The following is a 16,847-nucleotide window of genomic DNA, read 5'->3' on the forward strand; positions in this document are numbered from 1 at the left end:
AAGAAGCAGTGAGGATGTAAATCTGCTCCATGCAGGTGTACGGAATTCCAGTATATCTGTGCTACCTACAGAAAATTATGTCAGGAAATTAGGGGACCCTGGAGAGCTGCTGGTGATGCAGGGAGGCAGAGGGGCACTGGGAGGGGAGGCATGGCTGTGGGGACAAACTGTGAATGCTGCAGTTGTTTGATGAAAATAATAAGGATGTTTTGAAAAAAACATCCTGCTAATTATGCTACTCTATAAAAGCAGGACAGAAACCAAATGAGGGTGTTGAGGAGCACACCAATGTCCCCAAAGGCCAGGCCTTCCTAGAGCTGTTTAAGGGTGTGCAGCAATGGGCTGAAGGGTCATCTTTGGAAACGTGGGATATTCCTGCCCTCCAGTGGAAGTATGGGAAAGTGCTGGAGAAGGGATGGGAACCATCAAAGGGATGCTGAGAAACCTTTAGGAAGCTCCTTGCTTTTGATCCTCTGTCTTCTGAGCTGCCCCTGGTGTTGTGTACCAGAGCCCTTGGTCTTATCTGTGTTCCCCAACCCAGAGCTGCTGCTGTGCCCGTATTCCATTGAATTTTTTGGAGCTGGGGCGAGATTCCAGTGTTGGGAACATGGCCTGGAGGGGTTTTGGGGGAGCTCTCATCCATGGAAGTTCAGCTCCTGGGCTGGCACAAGCCCTTCTACAAACCCAGCTGAGTGTGTGGGAGGTGTTTTAGGAAATATTGTGCTCCATCAGAAAATCAGGAATGGTGTTGAACTGCTGGGATGTGCAGGATTTGGTGGCTGGGTTCCCCAAATGAGCCAGCTTGCATCCCTTTCCCAGCCAAGGAGTTACCTGAGGTAAAAAACCCTGGGAGTTCAGGTTTTTATTTTTTTTTTTTGGTTCCTCGTTTTTCTAATCCCTTCCTGATTAGCACAGGATAATTAATATTCCAGTGTTGTCAGAGACTTGGGAGTTTCTGCTGTGGTGAATTTGAGCACAGCAGCAGCGGAGCAGCAAGAACTCTGTTTTTGCCTGGCTGCCATGTGTTAAATAAATAAATAAATAAATGCCTGATAAGAACTTCCTTTTATCTGGTCAAGACAAGCTGTAAGATTGAGCAGCTCCTGTCTCACCATGTCAGACACAAACAGCTTCCAGGGCAGGCTGAGAAACACAGCTCTGGGTTTTAATGCTCTTAGACACTACAAGGAGGGGTCTTGAGTTTCCCAGTTTATCCCAGTTCTGTGCAGATCTGCTGGATATGCCTCAGTGCATCCAGCTGGGTCCTGTCTCTGCCCATGCCCTCCAGCAGGTGTCCAGAAGGGGGAGAAGAGCAAAGAGGTGATTATTGATTTATTAATTGGCAGCCTCCCGTCTCCAGCGATTTGGGACTCGGGCACTTCCTGCTGTCGATAGATTTGAGCATTCCTTGGTGGGTTTCTCTTCCCTGAATCTGCACAGCTGCTCTCCATGGCACACCCTGACCTTTTCAACTCTGACCATCTCCTGCCAGTTGTCTTTTCCCCTAGCACAGAATCCACTCCAGTTCTGTGGATTCTGATGGCTCCTCACCATCACTTTCCACTTTTCCAACCTTACTCCTTAGCTTTTGAGGTGAGAGCAGTAAAGGTGGATGAATGACCATCACCACCTGCTTATGCAGGATTTTTCCTCCCCTCCCTTAATTCCTACAGGATTTCAGGTGTAGGTATTACCTTGTACCTCAGTATCTTTAATTCCTCATTCAGTTTTTCGCCTCAGCCTTTTGTTTGCTGCTTTTGGTGATTTCATATCTTTGACCAAAGCTGCCACTTTACTTCTTCCTGTTTTCCAGTTCATCCCTAAAGATGTTAAACAGGAAGGATCTGAGCACTGCTGGCCTCCGGGCACTTCCTGCTGTCGATAGATTTGAGCATTCCTTGGTGGGTTTCTCTTCCCTGAATCTGCACAGCTGCTCTCCATGGCACACCCTGACCTTTTCAACTCTGACCATCTCCTGCCAGTTGTCTTTTCCCCTAGCACAGAGTCCACTCCAGTTCTGTGCTCCTCACCATCACTTTCCACTTTTCCAACCTTACTCCTTAGCTTTTGAGGTGAGAGCAGTAAAGGTGGATGAATGACCATCACCACCTGCTTATGCAGGATTTTTCCTCCCCTCCCTTAATTCCTACAGGATTTCAGGTGTAGGTATTACCTTGTACCTCAGTATCTTTAATTCCTCATTCAGTTTTTCGCCTCAGCCTTTTGTTTGCTGCTTTTGGTGATTTCATATCTTTGACCAAAGCTGCCACTTTACTTCTTCCTGTTTTCCAGTTCATCCCTAAAGATGTTAAACAGGAAGGATCTGAGCACTGCTGGCCTCCCTCCATTAGGAAAATGAGCCATGCATTTCCTATTTTGAACCTTTTTTTTGTTTAATCAATGCACAGACTTTTCTTCTTATATCCTTTTTGTAAGAGCCTTTCAAACCTCGTCAGATGCCATTAGGAAATCCAAGCCAACTGTATCCAGAGCAGATCTCTCCTTCCCGTGTGCCTGGGGACTCCTTCAAAGAGCTCCAGTAGGCTTGGGAAGCTCCTTGGCACTTCCCCAAAGAACTCTGATTTATCCATGTGTCAAGTGCTTCTGTTAGGACAGATGTTGGCTTTAGGGGACCAGAGGGCTCTGGATCCCATCAAAAAGCCACTTCCATCCTGGAGGTCACACAGAAGTGCTGGGGGAGGCCCATCTGCTCCCTTGCTCGGCTTGGGTTCCCTCCTGACACTTCAGTGGGGTTCCCCTGGAGCTTCCCTGAGAAGGAAGATGTGCTGGGAGGCTCTCCCCAAGACCTTCCACGCTGAGCCCAGGGGTAAAAAGTGCACTGAGCTTCTCCCACATGGCTTTGTTCTCCTCGGTGGGCTCTTTCCAGAGGGTCTCTGTAGGGTCTCTACAGCCCATGGTCAGGCTCGTGCTGCTGCTGTGGTCAGGAAGGGTTTATTATTTGGTTTGAAGCCTTTTGAAGTTGTTATTTGCCTTTTTTTTTTTTTTTTTTGTTCTGTCTTATGGCGTTTTGCCTTTCAACTGGACATGATTTGGTTCTTTCTTCTTTCCTCTTTCTTGATTTGTTTGAAATGACTTCATATTTGAAGGGTGCTCTTGCTTTTAATATCCTGGCTCCTGCTGCCACTCAGCCACTCCAAATTCCTGCTGGCCTCTCTAGAACCATGCTGGGTGTGTTGGCTGCGTCCAGATCCCCACGTGCCACTGCTGAGGTTTCATTCTCCTCGTCAGCTCCTTCAGCTGCTCTCCGAATTCCCTTTTGTGACTTTTTATGTGGTACTTTTATATGAAACCTCTCTCCATCAGTGTTAGATCATGATTTTTCTGTTGCAAGGAGGTTCTCCCAAGGGTAGGACTTTGAATTGGGCCTGGCTTATCTTTTCTTATCTGTCATGTGGGTTGTGGCTGCCCAATCCTTGGGAGTGTCCAAGGCAGGTTGGACAGGGCTTGGAGCAAGTGAAAATTGTCCCTGCCCATCACATGTTGATTTTAAGGTCCCTTACAACCCAAACCAGATCACAGCCACCCTTGCCCATCCTTTGGGTGGCCAGAAATCTCATGCTAATTCCCTCCTTCCTTGTTTACACTGGAATTTCCATCTACAGTTGATTTGATAATTTGTTTTGTTAAGCCGATCTAGCACAATAAATTACTTTTTTATTTCAAGGACAGGCTGCTTGGTGTAGCCTTCCTGTCTCCAGCATCTCTTCTTGGGGTGTAATTCTGTCATCCCAGAGATGGCCCTGCTATTCCCCTGTGCCAAAATAGTCTTCCTGAGAGCTGAGACTTTCTAATTCTCCTGTTCTTCACCCTTAGACCTTTCTTGGATGTTTGTGCATGCACAGGTGCTTTGGTTTTCCTGCTTCTCCAGATTTTCTCCAAATGGACCTTTCATTCTTCTGCCTTTTCCTGCCTTTTTCCAGGTAAAGGTTGTGTGTGTGGAGGTGTTAAACTCTTCCTGCCTCTGCAGAGTCCATCCCACATGGAGCCAAAAGGACCTGCATAGTCCAAGCCCTTGATTTTGATTTCCAAAGCGATGTTCACACAAAAAAGCAAAATCTCAGCAGGTAACTCCAACCAGAAGTGGGTTTGGAGCAGGGAGATCCCAAGATAAGGTTGGTTATGTGGAACCCGGGTTCAGTGAGCTCTTCCCACATTTCCGTCTGTCTGCCAGAGTGAAGAAGGGGAGCACCAAGCCCCTTTTTGTGAGGGAAAATCTGCTTCCTGCCTGCTCCCACTTTTCCAGTAGGATTTTATGTGATATTCCCGCCCTTCTGCCTTCCTCTTCCATGTCACCTCTTTTTTCCCAAGTCAATTAGGATGGAAAATGCCAGATGGAACAGCTTCCACCAGCAGTGGCAGCACAGCTGGAGCACTCTGGCATTGGCCAGAGGGATAAAGATGGAGGGACAGGACACAGGGAATGGCTTCTCACTGCCAGAAGTCAGGGTTAGATGGGATACTGGGATGGAATTGCTCCCTGGGAGGGTGGGCAGGCCCTGGCACAGGGTGCCCAGAGCAGCTGTGGCTGCCCCTGGATCCCTGGAAATGTCCAATGTTGGACACTGGGGCTTGGAGCAGCCTGGGACAGTGGAAGATGTCCCTGCTCATGGCAGGGGGTGGGACTGGATGGGTTTAAGGTCCCTTCCATTCCAAACCATTCTATGATTCCATGAAATGCCCCTCAGCAGCCCTTGGAGAAGGAACACAAGTTCTGTCAAGGTAGAGGTCTGCCTCTTAGCAGCTGCCAAGCTGGAATCCCTCTTGCAAGGGGTCTTCTCCCAGAGGATTTGGACTACTGGAGAAAAGAACCAAGGCCAAAACACTGACAGAGCTGTCTGAAACCCCTGGGACTTGAGCAAATGCACATTAAGTGGTGAACACAGCGAGTTGGACAAACAAATGTGTCTGACATCATCAATTTATTGATCTGTTCCCCACATTCCTTAAAAAATTTAAGAAGAGAAAGCTGCAACTAAGTTGCCATGGTGACCTTTCCCATGCAGGTCCTGCCTGGAGGCTGGAGGCAAAAGGGCTCCTTGGAGTTGTGCTCAGCTGAGCCATTTTTTGGGTTCTTGGGATCTAATCTTTGAAATTATCTGGGGAGATTTTGTAGAGCACAACTGTGATTTGAGCAATTTCAAGGTCTAATTAGGCTGAGCTTTCCTTGAGATCATGTCTGAATTTCCAAGGGTGGACCTGAGGCTCTTTCCCAAGGAATCCCAACAGTTTTCCCTAAAATACATTTGGTGTTGTTCAATGGTACCTTTGAATCCAGTTTGGGATTTATTGGCCTTGCAGAGTTCATTTGGAATTTTAATACAAAATTCTTGTTTTCCTCTGTATCCACAGCAGCCTGGGTTCCTCTTGGTGTTTTCCAAAGGAAAAAAATCCCCAAGGGATCTATAGCTATTGCCTCTGAATTCAGTCAGAAAAGTGAAAGGAAACACCCTTGATGCCTTCTTTTCCAAAGAGATTTTATTGTCTATAGATCCAAACTGTTGAATCCAAAGCAAATGAACAGAAAAGAGGGAATTCAGGGAATTGTCTCCTTCCTCACCAAAATACTATTTTTTTCCTCTTCTAAATTATTCAAGGGCATTAAAGATCACTGTGGGATGTTTATTTTCCACAGCCTTTGTGTTATTCCTTTAGGAATTGGGGAGGTGGGTGCTCCCACAGAAATCTGAAACTTCTGGGGGTTTAAACCCCAATTTGCCCAGGAATCCATTATTTGAATATGAATTTATTTGGCTGTTGATAAATAACATTTTACTGCTCTTCCATTTTATATAAAATATTTTGTTTGTTGGAATGAAATGAGGTTGTCAAGGTCTGAGTGCAGCATTTGAGGTGCCGTGAGAGGTCTTCTGCTTTTCCTTAGGATTTTGTTCACTGGGCCAGGGTAGAATGTGATGTGAGGCATTTCTTTGGCCTCCAGCTAAAATCATCCAGAGTTAAAACAAGAGGCCAGGAAAAAGGGAGGGAAAAGAGAAGGAACAACCCCCATCCTTAAGCAATATCCTTTAATACTGCACAGAACAGGAAACTCCACCAGAGGAAGGAATACTCCACATCCTCCCTCCGCCCCTTTTAATTAAAATGGATTAAAATCTGGGGGGGTTTAATCAGACTATTCTGTAGGGTGTCTTGTTTGAACTATTTCAGGACATTTTGGCATGAGGAACAGTACAAATGTTGTTTTACCCAGAGCTGAATCCAGCACTTCCCAGAGCAGGAGGTGGGGAGAGTCCTGTTGGAAGCATGGAGCTGTTTCCTTAGGAGTTCAGGATGAACATGTGCATCTGGAAAAGAAACACACATTTCCATGGTGATCTCCCTGTGACTTCCAGAGAAAATCAGAGACTGTGCTCCCTAAAAACCCTCCTTGTGCTCTCCTGAGAGCACTGGGGCTCAGGTTTCCACGGAGTTCCCATCAGTTGGCATTTTCTATCCCAGATTTTTTGGCTCTTCCACCAAAATTGTGGCTTTTTCTGGCCCATCAGCATCTTGTAGATGTGTAATGGACAATTCCACAACTTGGGTGCTGAAACTGGGAAGTGGAGGGCTGGGATTTTGGAAGCTCAGACTCCTGGGGGCTGTTGTGAGCTTTAAAGGGAGTGATGAACTTCTCTGTGTTACAAGAGGAGAGCATCCTATGTGAATATCTGGGGGCAAAAAGGATGAAATGTGCATTTGAAGGGGTTTTCTCTCAGATGAGGTCCCACTGTGGGGTGGGAGGCACTGAACCCAGCAGCACAAGATGTTTAATGAGGTATCACCAATCTCTTGGCACTTTTAGGGCTTCAACAAACCTCACTTCAGAAAATCCAGACTTTTCAAAGAGCCTGGATGAGGAGAAGCACTTTCTGAGCTGCTTTGGCTGCATTTCAGTGTGTTCGGTTACAATTCTTGGTGAGATCTGTGCAACATCCAAGTCTTCAAAGCCCCATAATGCCAACAAATCTCTTTGTTTAACTACTGAACTAACCTGGGATGAGCTCAGCTTGCTGCAACAGCACAGTATCGTGTTTGTAGTGCTGAGCTCTCACTGAAAAGTGATTTGCTTTTAAAAAAGAGGAGGGGACAAAGGAACCTGTGAGTTTTTTAGCCCTATATTTTTAATTTCAGATCTCGTTCCCCTTCCAGAGGAAGTTAGAGATGTTAGAGGAAGTTAGGCTTTAATGTCTGGTTTAGCTGCCACTCAAAGCTCCCATTCTGTAAGAAAATCTGAAGCAGGGGGTGTGCAGTTATCTCCTGCTGTGAAAGGCTGTGAGTTCAGGTGCTGGGGCATCCAAGAGGAATTCCCAGCCCTTAAACCATGGACTTGAAAAGAAATCCGGCCTTTCTTTTCCATGCAATGGTCTCAACAACTGCAGCTTCAAACCCAGTGGCACCACCAGCACACGGCTTTTAAAAATCCCAAAGAATTGGGGTTGGTTTTAAATTTTTGAAGGTGTCAGATGTGGAAGGCAGTGAGAGGAGCAACTAAATTAGGAGTTAAAGCCACCTTAGAAGAATGGGCTGGAAGCAGGACACCTGACCTAAGGAATACCTGGGTTATTATTCCCATCTGTTTGCCCTGGATCCATTCACAGATCCATCCTTCCACTATTCTGGTGTGGTTTGCAATTAAAAAAAAAAAAAAAAAAAAAAAAAAAAGAGAGAGTAGAAGATGAGTTAGATGTTCTCCTTCTTGATCTCCTCATCTGGAGGTAAATTCTCTCTGAGCAGCCAGGATCAGTGAGTGGCACTGTAGCATCCATTCCTCCCTGGACTGGATTGGCATTATAGGGTAGCTAATCCCAGGCAGGAATTATTGATGGAGATATCCTGAATAATTTTGGGATCAGCATTTGTGAGCAAGCTCATAAATGGCAATAATGTGACAGAGCTGGGAATGAATTCAGCTGTTCTGTAATGTTTGTGATGGATAAGGAAACAGGCGAGGAGCTGGGCTTTTCCTTGGAATGGCAGCTTTTCCTAAAAGGAACTTTGGGAGGTTCCCAGGTGCATTTGTGCATCATGAGGAGATGGACATGTGGTATGCAGAGGAAGGAGCACAAAGGCCTTTCCCATGATGCCTCAGGTTTTAGCTTTTCTATTTTTCACATTCTGTGCTGCTTTAGTGTGTGGGTCTGAGCTTCACACAAAGGGATGGTGAGCTCTCTGCACAGAGCAGGGAGACAAAACAATTCCTGCTCTAGCTGGGCACCAAGGACAGTTTCAGGCCCCAGAGTACAAACAATGTGGGCTGAAGAGAGAAAAACAAGCAGGATGGGACTGCATGGGCTGGAGCTGGAATTGGACAATGAACTCCAAGATGCAAATGGAGCAGAACTGATCACAGTGACAGACCCTGTGACCAGGTGTCCATTTTGTGACCATTTTGGTTCACCTTGGGTGCAGCCCTGGCTGGGCTCTTGTGCTGCCCAAGGTGCATCCATGGAGGAGATCCTTTTAATAAATCCCTGCTTTATTCTTTAACTCTGTCTGGGCTCTGTTCTAGGTCAGCCTTCACAAGGCATCACCCATACATGCAGGACATTGTTATTCCCTGCTCTCACTGCCTCCTCTGCCCGAGGGGCATTTTGGGGCCACCATCCCCTTCCAGCTAATCCATGAGACCTGGAGGTGCTCAGATCCTGCAGAAGTTTGGGGAGCAGGTTTGGCCTTTCCCAGCAAGGGTTGAGTTCAAATCCCTGGGAAAGATGTGATCCTGAGCTTTTCAGTCGTTGGAGCCAGCAGAGAAGGGAAGGGAAGCTGTGGCAACCCTGCCACCATTTGCTGCACGTGCTCCTCCTTACATCACTTTCAAAGATGAAGCCTCCTGGTGACAGGAATTGCAGCCATGTCCCTGCCACTTCCCATTATTCACCTTCACTCAAATTTGACACAGCACAAATCTAATCTAGAGAGCTTTACATGGTTTCAGGGTACCAGGCATGCAGGGTTCCATGGATGGACCAGAGCCAGGTGGGTCCTTTCATCCCAGCTAAAATATGGGCAGTCAGATGGAGAGTAAGAATAGTCACAGAAGTGAAGATCTGGGGGAATTTTTACTTTCTTTTACACAGATTTTTAAGTGTCCCATCAGCTGAAACAGATGATTCATTTAATAAGAAATAAATTGTGGCTGCCCTGTCTTGGTAGTGTTCAAGAAAGGGTTGGGAGCAGCCTGGAAGGTGTTTGGAACAACATGATCATGAAGGTCCTTTCCAAGCCAAACTATTCCACGATTCTCTGACCTCTTTAAAATCTCCCTGTATCTTAAAACCATAAGGAGAGGGCTTGCAGTGGGCATAGAAATAAGGTTTAGTTTTGGGATGTATTTCCCTCCTCACCGTACCTGTGGATCTCAGGCTCACTTCACCTGTGTCTCCTTGCAGGCTGGCTAGGATCATCACCATCCAGGTGCTGCAGCTCCACTTTTCCCAGTTTTTGCAGAGACTCCATAATTTCCATCTTCAGAAATGCATTTCCTCAGTGAAGGGTGAGGTAGTGACCAGGCTGTCCAAAAAAACACATGTAAGAAGCTGCTTGTTAAACAAAGCTGGTGTCTGGCAGTGAGGAGGGCTCCCAAATTCTGGGTTTGTCACCCCAAACTGCTGGCATTTGCTCGGATCAGGGTAGTTGGTTCTCATTTGGTTGCAATTCCTGACTAGCTGGCAGCCTGCAGGTGGAGAGGAGCCAAGTTTTCTGTGGAGATGACGGTTTGCTAACAGATGTCTGATGTTTCCCAACACGGTTAGGATGGGAATCAGGAGCTACTTCAGCAGAGCTGAGCAGTTGGGTAATTGCAAACCTTTGCTCCTCACATTTTCTTGTTTATCAGCTGCCTGGGTAACACAATTATTTCATTATTTTTGTTGTTGTTCATAGTTTTAGAAATATCTCTCAGAGCAATCACCACCTAGAAGGCAGTGGCTCATTTAAATTCTAGGAAACCTCCAGGAGTGTGAGGAGCCACAGGATTTCCTCTCCCCTTGGGCACAGCATTGCCCAGATATTTGGGCTGTGGCTTCTGCACTGCCATTTCAAAAGACTGCGATATTGGAAGATGGAATTTCCTCCTGAGCCCCCTGATGGCTCTAGTGCCTTGTACGTGGTGCCCAAGAGGAGGCTGAGGCCAGGCAGCTCCTCAGGAACAGGTATTTTATTTGGAGGCAGGGAAAGGAGTGGTGTTCCCAAGCCCCAGCTCTTCCAGAGGAGCTTTCAGGAGGTTTCTGCCATTCAGATTCAGGAAATCTGGGAGAAGAGCTTGGAGGCTCTGCAGGATGCTCCTGCCTAACTCAGAGCTGAACATCTCCTGTGCTGTTCTCTGAGGTCCCACTCTGCTGTCAGCTTCAGGAGTGGACTGTGAGCTCTGCCAGTCTCAGTAGGTGACAAAAACCTGCTTCAATAAGCAAAAAGTTCCGTTAGGAGCACACTGGGAGTTGATTCCTGGTGTCCCACCAGCTCCTCTGAAAAGCTCAGCCTTCATTTTAAAAGCTCTTTATTAAAGAACAGACTGTTCGTTGCTTTTGGATCACACGTTCCCTGGATGTTTTCTTTTTGTGCACTTCCAGCTAGAATTTTCCAGGCATTTTGACCTGGGATGAGCAGCACAATTACCAAAATATCCAGGGAAAGGCTCTTTCTTAATTACAGTTAATTCCACTGGAGACAAACAAGCCCAGAAATCCCAGTGAAGGAAGTTCAGGCCTCGTGTCTGCAAAGCTCCAGTGTGTGCCTGTGATGCCACTTGTGCCTCCAAGGTGTCTTCCCAGCACTCCTCCCATCAATTAATTCAGGAATTTGAACTCTTCCAGAGTCAGAAAAGCATTTGATTATTTGGAAAGTCTCCAAGGACTGGCATAAGGCTGGGATTTACAATAAAACTGCCTTTCTGATTAAAGAGGAATGGCATGAGGCTGTGCCATCTCCAAAGTGGAGAAAAGCATCCTGCCCAAGCAGAGGTGGATCTGTCCCACAAAGAGATTAATTATTCCCACCTCATCCTGCACAAGTGGGGTCCAACTGTCCTTACTCTCATCCCACCTCTGTTCTACGGAGCTGCTTCCCTGAGCACATTGCCCACACAGCCTGGGGGCTCTCCTCCCTGGGGCTGTGGCAGAGCTGTGTGCACACAATGCTGTGCCCTGTGCTCTGGGCAGGGAGGTGACACCACATGTGGTCCCTTCCAGCCTGAGCCACCCTGTTAATACCCCAAACATTTCAGACTGTTGCAGATTCTTTATCCTGATCCAGAACTGAGCATTTTTCTACAGAAAAATATTAATATATCAACTTCTGTATTCCTTAGCACTGCCCTCCCAGTGCCTCTTTACTTTGGGAGGTAAAATCAAACACCACAGATGTTTTTTACCATCGTTCTGTCGAGCCAGGAGCTCACGCTGCACAACTTTGGGAGCTTCTGTTCAGGGAGCAGCACGCTCAGCTTCAGGAATTTGGAAGGAATTCTAAACTTCATGATGAGGATCATACCCCTGGGATCTGATTTAGTTTGGGAATATTTGTATTTTCCTCTTTTTTCTGAAGATATTTATCCTCCATCTTAGCAGGTTTGGAATGAATAACAACCTAATTTACAGGAATTTGGTGTTTAAGTGGACTTGGACTTTTTTAGCTGGGAATAAAACAGAATTCCAGTGGGACTGTTGTTAGTGGGCATGGGAAGGGCTTGTTTGCTTGATTTTACCTGTGTTTTGGTTTCACTGCATGTTTTTGGCATTTCTTTGAGGGTTTGGAGGCTTATTGTGCTGTATTTAGGGAAAAAAAATGCATCCAATTTGTCTCATCTGCTTTGCTGCACTTGTGTGTTCTCACTACATCCAAGGAGTGTGGCAGAGGGAATTAGCCAAGGGATTCTCAAAGCAATCCCAAGAATGCAGCAAGTATTTTTCTAAGCAAAATAATACAGGTTTTTTGACATGTTCCAATGCAAATCCAGAATATTTCAGCTTCCTTATCCAGGAAGGTGTCCCTGCCCATGGCAGGGAGGTTGAAATCAGATGGTCTTGAAGCGACCCTGGCCCTGAAATTTTACATCTGTCAGTGTGTTGGCAGGAAATTTTCCACACTGGGATTTCATCTTCCTGGCAATTAGAAATCATTAAAGGTATTCAACTTCTCTGTCCATTCATCATGGAAACGAGAGGCGCTCACTGCTCTGTCAGCCCTGAAACGATGGCTCTGCTGTGCTTTGAAAGGGGACATTTAAATCCTTTTTAAGTGCCAGCTCAGCGTTCACCTCGTGATGAGCACGGAGGGATCAATGAGCAGCTGTGGCACACAAGGTTATCCCAAGTTCACAGCGGGCTCTGAGCTGATTGGCTTCCAAAGTCAGATGCATCAGGAGCAAGGTCGCCGACAGGATCTGGTGACAGCATAAAAAATAAAGCAGAGCTGAAGTCATTTGTTGACAGCACTCCCTGGGAGAGAATTAGGCTTTATTGCCTCAGATTTAGGGCTTTGTGATGTGACCTTTCACATTGTTGGACTGCTATCTGTAGGTTTCCCTTTTCACTTGGAAAATGATGGAGTTTTGCTCTCCCCCATTGGCATTGAGGTTTTAAATAGAGCAGAGGAAGTGGTTTGAAGGGAGTCTGTTAATGAAATAATCAGTGTGGGAATGTCCCAAAGCTGGCCAGGTGGCCACGGGAGTGGGATGGTGGCTCATCTTCCCACTGCTGTTACGCTGCATGAGCAAAGCCTCCAGTGATTATGCCCTACTGTTAATTGCAAGCTGTTCCAGCTAAAATGAAGCCCTGAACCTTCCAGGCCTCCCTCCATAATCCAGCCAACTCTTTTCCCATAAAGTCACCCACAGCCAAAGGTCGGACACGCCCAGGGACTCTCCGGCAGACAAATGTCACATTTTATGGAGGGGGCGGATCCTCCTCATCCATTTCCCCTCCAAGCCTTTCTAAAAATACCCTAAACCTTAACAAGGAGCTATTTTGGAGGAATTATGATCATGGATAGGCATGGGAAGCTGATTCTGGCAGGCTTGCATGGGTTGGAGTTGCGTGTTCCTTACTCGGGCACGTGGTGTTGTGGGGCAGCTGGCCATGGGATAAACAGAGAGCATCAGGATTTTGGGACCTCCTGGCTTGGGATGGCTGCTCTGAGTGGGTTTATAGGAGGAGAACAAGTGAAGATATCCTTATAGGAATGTTGAGCTGTGCCTGAAGTCATTCATTTCAGGCATTTGCAGCTTATCAGATCTGATTTCATAAAACCTGGCTGGGATTTCTCTCCAGGGACCTTTAGTGATCCTGCCACTTCCAATAAACATTTATAGAAACTGCTGCCAGCCTATGGATATGAGAAACTCCTAAGAGAGACTTCTATCTTGCAAAAATCCTTAAAGACACCAAAATATTTACAAGCAAACCTCACCCAGGAGAAGATGGATAGAAAGTGCCCAGCCTTGGGAGCTGGATTGCGGTGCCAGGTGTTGGCTTTGCACCCTCAGTAGGGATGTTTGCTATTCCCCAGTGGAAAACCTTTCCCTCTGGAGCCATGCTGGGACTGGGAGCAGCAGAATGCTGAGCTAAAAGTGAATTTTGAGAGCTGAGATGGAAGTGCAGCAGGTAAAGGCTGGCCCAGGCTCCCACAGCTCAGGGGCGGCAGCGCGCACTGCTCAGGTTTGCACCTCTAAGAAATTTCCATTTTTTCGCCTCAAAACCTCCAGATACGAAGCCGAAGCTGCCTTCTTTGCCAACCTGAAACTGTCGGATTTCAACATCATCGACACCCTGGGAGTCGGAGGGTTCGGGAGAGTGGAGCTGGTAGGTGACCTCTTCTTCTTTGTGTGGCATCCGCATACAACTGCTGTGTTAAAGGCTTAATTTTCTCTGTTATTACACCCCAATAACCCTGAGAAAAATGATCTGCTGGGATTAGCTAGTGAAGAAAGCTGACTTACATTTCCTGAGACATAAAAAATGTACCAATAAATGCTATGCAATGGCCAAGGAGGATTTATGTCCTAGGCTGAGAGAGAAGCACACATCTCCTCTCTCTCTTAAGTGGTTTACGGCATTGATTTATGGCCTTTTAAAAACAACCTGGAGAATTGGCTGAGTGCTGGGATTGGAAGAGCAACCTAAAATCTTATTTAACCAGATCCAGAGTAACACTAGAAAGCCTCTCCTACACATTTTTTATTCTGGTCTAGAGTGGTTGCACTTGCTTATCCTCAAAGCTGAACATTCAGCACCTGACCCATGACAATACAGCCCAGACAGGGCCTGGTTGTGTGCAGAACTGTAGAGAAAAGATAAAATCCGAGCCTGCTTGGAGCTTTGGAGCTCTGTGGTCTCCTTTAAAGCAGATCCAGAGCGAGAGGCGAGCTGTTTGCAGCACCAAGGCAACACAAAACCTTGGAGTAGGAAGAGGGAGTTGGGTTACACCGCAGAGGAGCTCCGGACACCGACACTGGACACTCCTGCAGTATGTTAGGAACTCCTGCAAGCCCGGGCACAAGGGGAACAGAGTTACTGTTGCCACCACAAAACCTCAGGGAAGCCTCCGCTCCATAACCCTGTGGGAGCTGAAGGATAGTAAAATGGGCAAAACGAGGCGGTTATTTGTGATAAAAAGGAAATTTGGTGTGCTAAGCTCAGCTTGCTCTTCCCTGTGGTTTATTCCTGACTTTTTCTGGCTGGATGTGAAATCCTGTGGAGGAAAGAACATCTGGGGGAACACTGGTCTCTTCCTGGGGTTTAATGTATGAATATTAAATTTATGAGTATTTTGAAGGAGTCACTGCTGAGGATGCTTTAGAGCAGGAGGTCGTGCTCAACCTCTCTCTTGAGGTCCCTCCCTCCTCTCCTGACACCAGGGATTTGCCCCCTAAATTAACATCTGGCTTCTCCATCCTGTAGTGAGTGACCCACCAATCTGGGGCTTGGTTTGAGCCTCGTTTAGGTTTTGGGTTCATTTTCTAGGGGTTTTGCCAACCTCAGGGTGTTCCTGGGGAGGTGCACGAGTTTGTCTCCATGAGGGTTTTCTCGTGGGACCCTCACCAGTGGCCATGGCCAGGTGACATGGACACCTTTAAAGTGACCAAAACTCCACCCTGGTGATGTAAGGCCCTGGCCCAGGAGAGAAGAGCAGGAGGTGCTTTGTCCCTTCAAGGTGTCAGCTCGAGCAGAAATATTCCATTCTGAGCAGATGTTCACACCTGAGAAGCCTCCAAGAAACCCTGGAGCCACCTGAGTTGGGAAAAACATTCCCAGAGGATTTGTTCTGGGATGGGTGCCCCTCTCCTGAGCAGGAAAATGCTGGATAAGCTCATTTTTTGTAGCTCTGAACTGCACACAGATAAAACATATTTAAAAGTGTAGCTCGACACACCAGATTTTATTGGTACTTCTTTACCACAGAATGAAATTTTGTTACAAAGCCAAGAAAATATTCCGTTTGTCAAAACTGAGCCTGGAATTGCTGCCTCATCCACCTCCTCCATTAAAAATATGGTTTATTGCTTTGGGCTAAAAATGTGAAATATATCGGAAGAATTGGCTCTTTTATTGCCTGAATATGGAAGTCAAAGAATGTTCCTGGAAAATATTCACAGTTTTTGTGCTTTCCAGGAGTAAAATGGATCAAAAAAGCAAAGGATGTGGCAAGGAAAAGGGATTTTATAGCTTTGGGCACAAAGCCTCAGAACGTCACTGCTGGAGAGGGCAACTGGTAGTGGCTGGGGGGCAACTGGAATGTCTAGGGCTGGGATTGGCCAAGAAGGAATAATATTCCCATTGGATGTGGTTTTCCAGACACCTCTGGGAATGCTGGTGCCTTGGAGAGGTCGCCCTTTCCATGCATCCATGCACAAGGATATGGCTTTTAGGTCAGACAGCCTAAAATAGAAATTATTTTTGATTCCATGGATATTACACATGGAAATCCCCTTTTGTCTTGCTTTTCCAGGCAGTTTTGTTTTCTGTATCTCAGAAAAACATTCCAAAGCTTTGGAACGAGTGGGTTTTGCTCAGTGTTTTGGTGACTCCCTGGTGCCTCTTCCAACATTAGGAAAACAGGAATTTCAAGGGCCACTGGCACAGGGAATGTCACCTCATGTGACAGGGATGGAGGACAGCTGTCTCCAGCCCTCAGAAATCATCTCTGCTCTCACCTTTATTGCTCTTGGCTTTGTTCTTTAATTTCCTTTTCACTCAAGTCCTCTGCTCCTGAGCATCTGCTCCAGGTCAGTTCTTCTGGGTTTAAATCAAGATTATTTTGACAGCTCTGAAATAAATACATTGGAGTAGCTGAATATCCAGGATTGGAGTCATTTTTCCATGGAATTGGTGCCTGTAGGTGGTAGCTGAGCACAGAGACTAAAAATCATATCCTTACCTTCTGCACTCCTGGCTTCCTGGTGGCTCCAAAAAGCAAAATTCCTTTGCAATATGGGGATTTCTAAAGACACAAATAAAAACATGCACATAAAATGTCACAGCCATGTTTTATGGGCTCTGTACAAAGTGGACACAATGGAATTTTTCAGCTTTATTTGTGTTTTAAGAGAAATCTGGCCCCAGCTTCTAAAGTGCAATTAAATCTCTTCCAGCCTCCAGCCTGTGTTGTAAACAAAGCCATTAGTGAATTAATTAGATAACGAGGAAAAACCCACTGCAATTGTCTTCTGATAGGCTGACAGATGCAGAATCCAGATATTTATTGGTGGAAATTTCCAACTGTGTCCAATTTCCAATTCCCAAGCCAGCTGCTTTTCCTAGGTAATGCAAAATTTTTTTATTGGAAAGATCATTTTTCTCTTGGAAATCTCCTATTTTTTGGGTTTAATTGTCTGG

The 16,847-nt window shown here is 46.3% G+C and overlaps 1 protein-coding gene across 3 annotated transcripts in view; it reads left to right on the forward strand.

Annotated features, from left to right (window-relative positions):
• The window catches only part of PRKG1 (protein kinase cGMP-dependent 1), a 353,067-nt gene that overhangs the window by 316,547 nt on the left and 19,673 nt on the right, over nucleotides 1–16,847 (forward strand). For all 3 annotated transcript variants that reach the window (XR_005955720.1, XM_041474557.1, XM_041474547.1), the window contains exon 10: nucleotides 13,718–13,814. Coding sequence is in view for 2 of the 3 variants with exons in the window: in XM_041474557.1 (XP_041330491.1) it covers nucleotides 13,718–13,814 (97 nt within the window). In the remaining variant the exon portion in view is untranslated. The remainder of the gene's footprint in view (nucleotides 1–13,717; nucleotides 13,815–16,847) is intronic.

The sequence above is a fragment of the Pyrgilauda ruficollis genome, unplaced genomic scaffold (genome assembly GCF_017590135.1).
Source record: "Pyrgilauda ruficollis isolate IOZ18807 unplaced genomic scaffold, ASM1759013v1 scaffold11, whole genome shotgun sequence".
Lineage (NCBI taxonomy): Eukaryota > Metazoa > Chordata > Aves > Passeriformes > Passeridae > Pyrgilauda > Pyrgilauda ruficollis.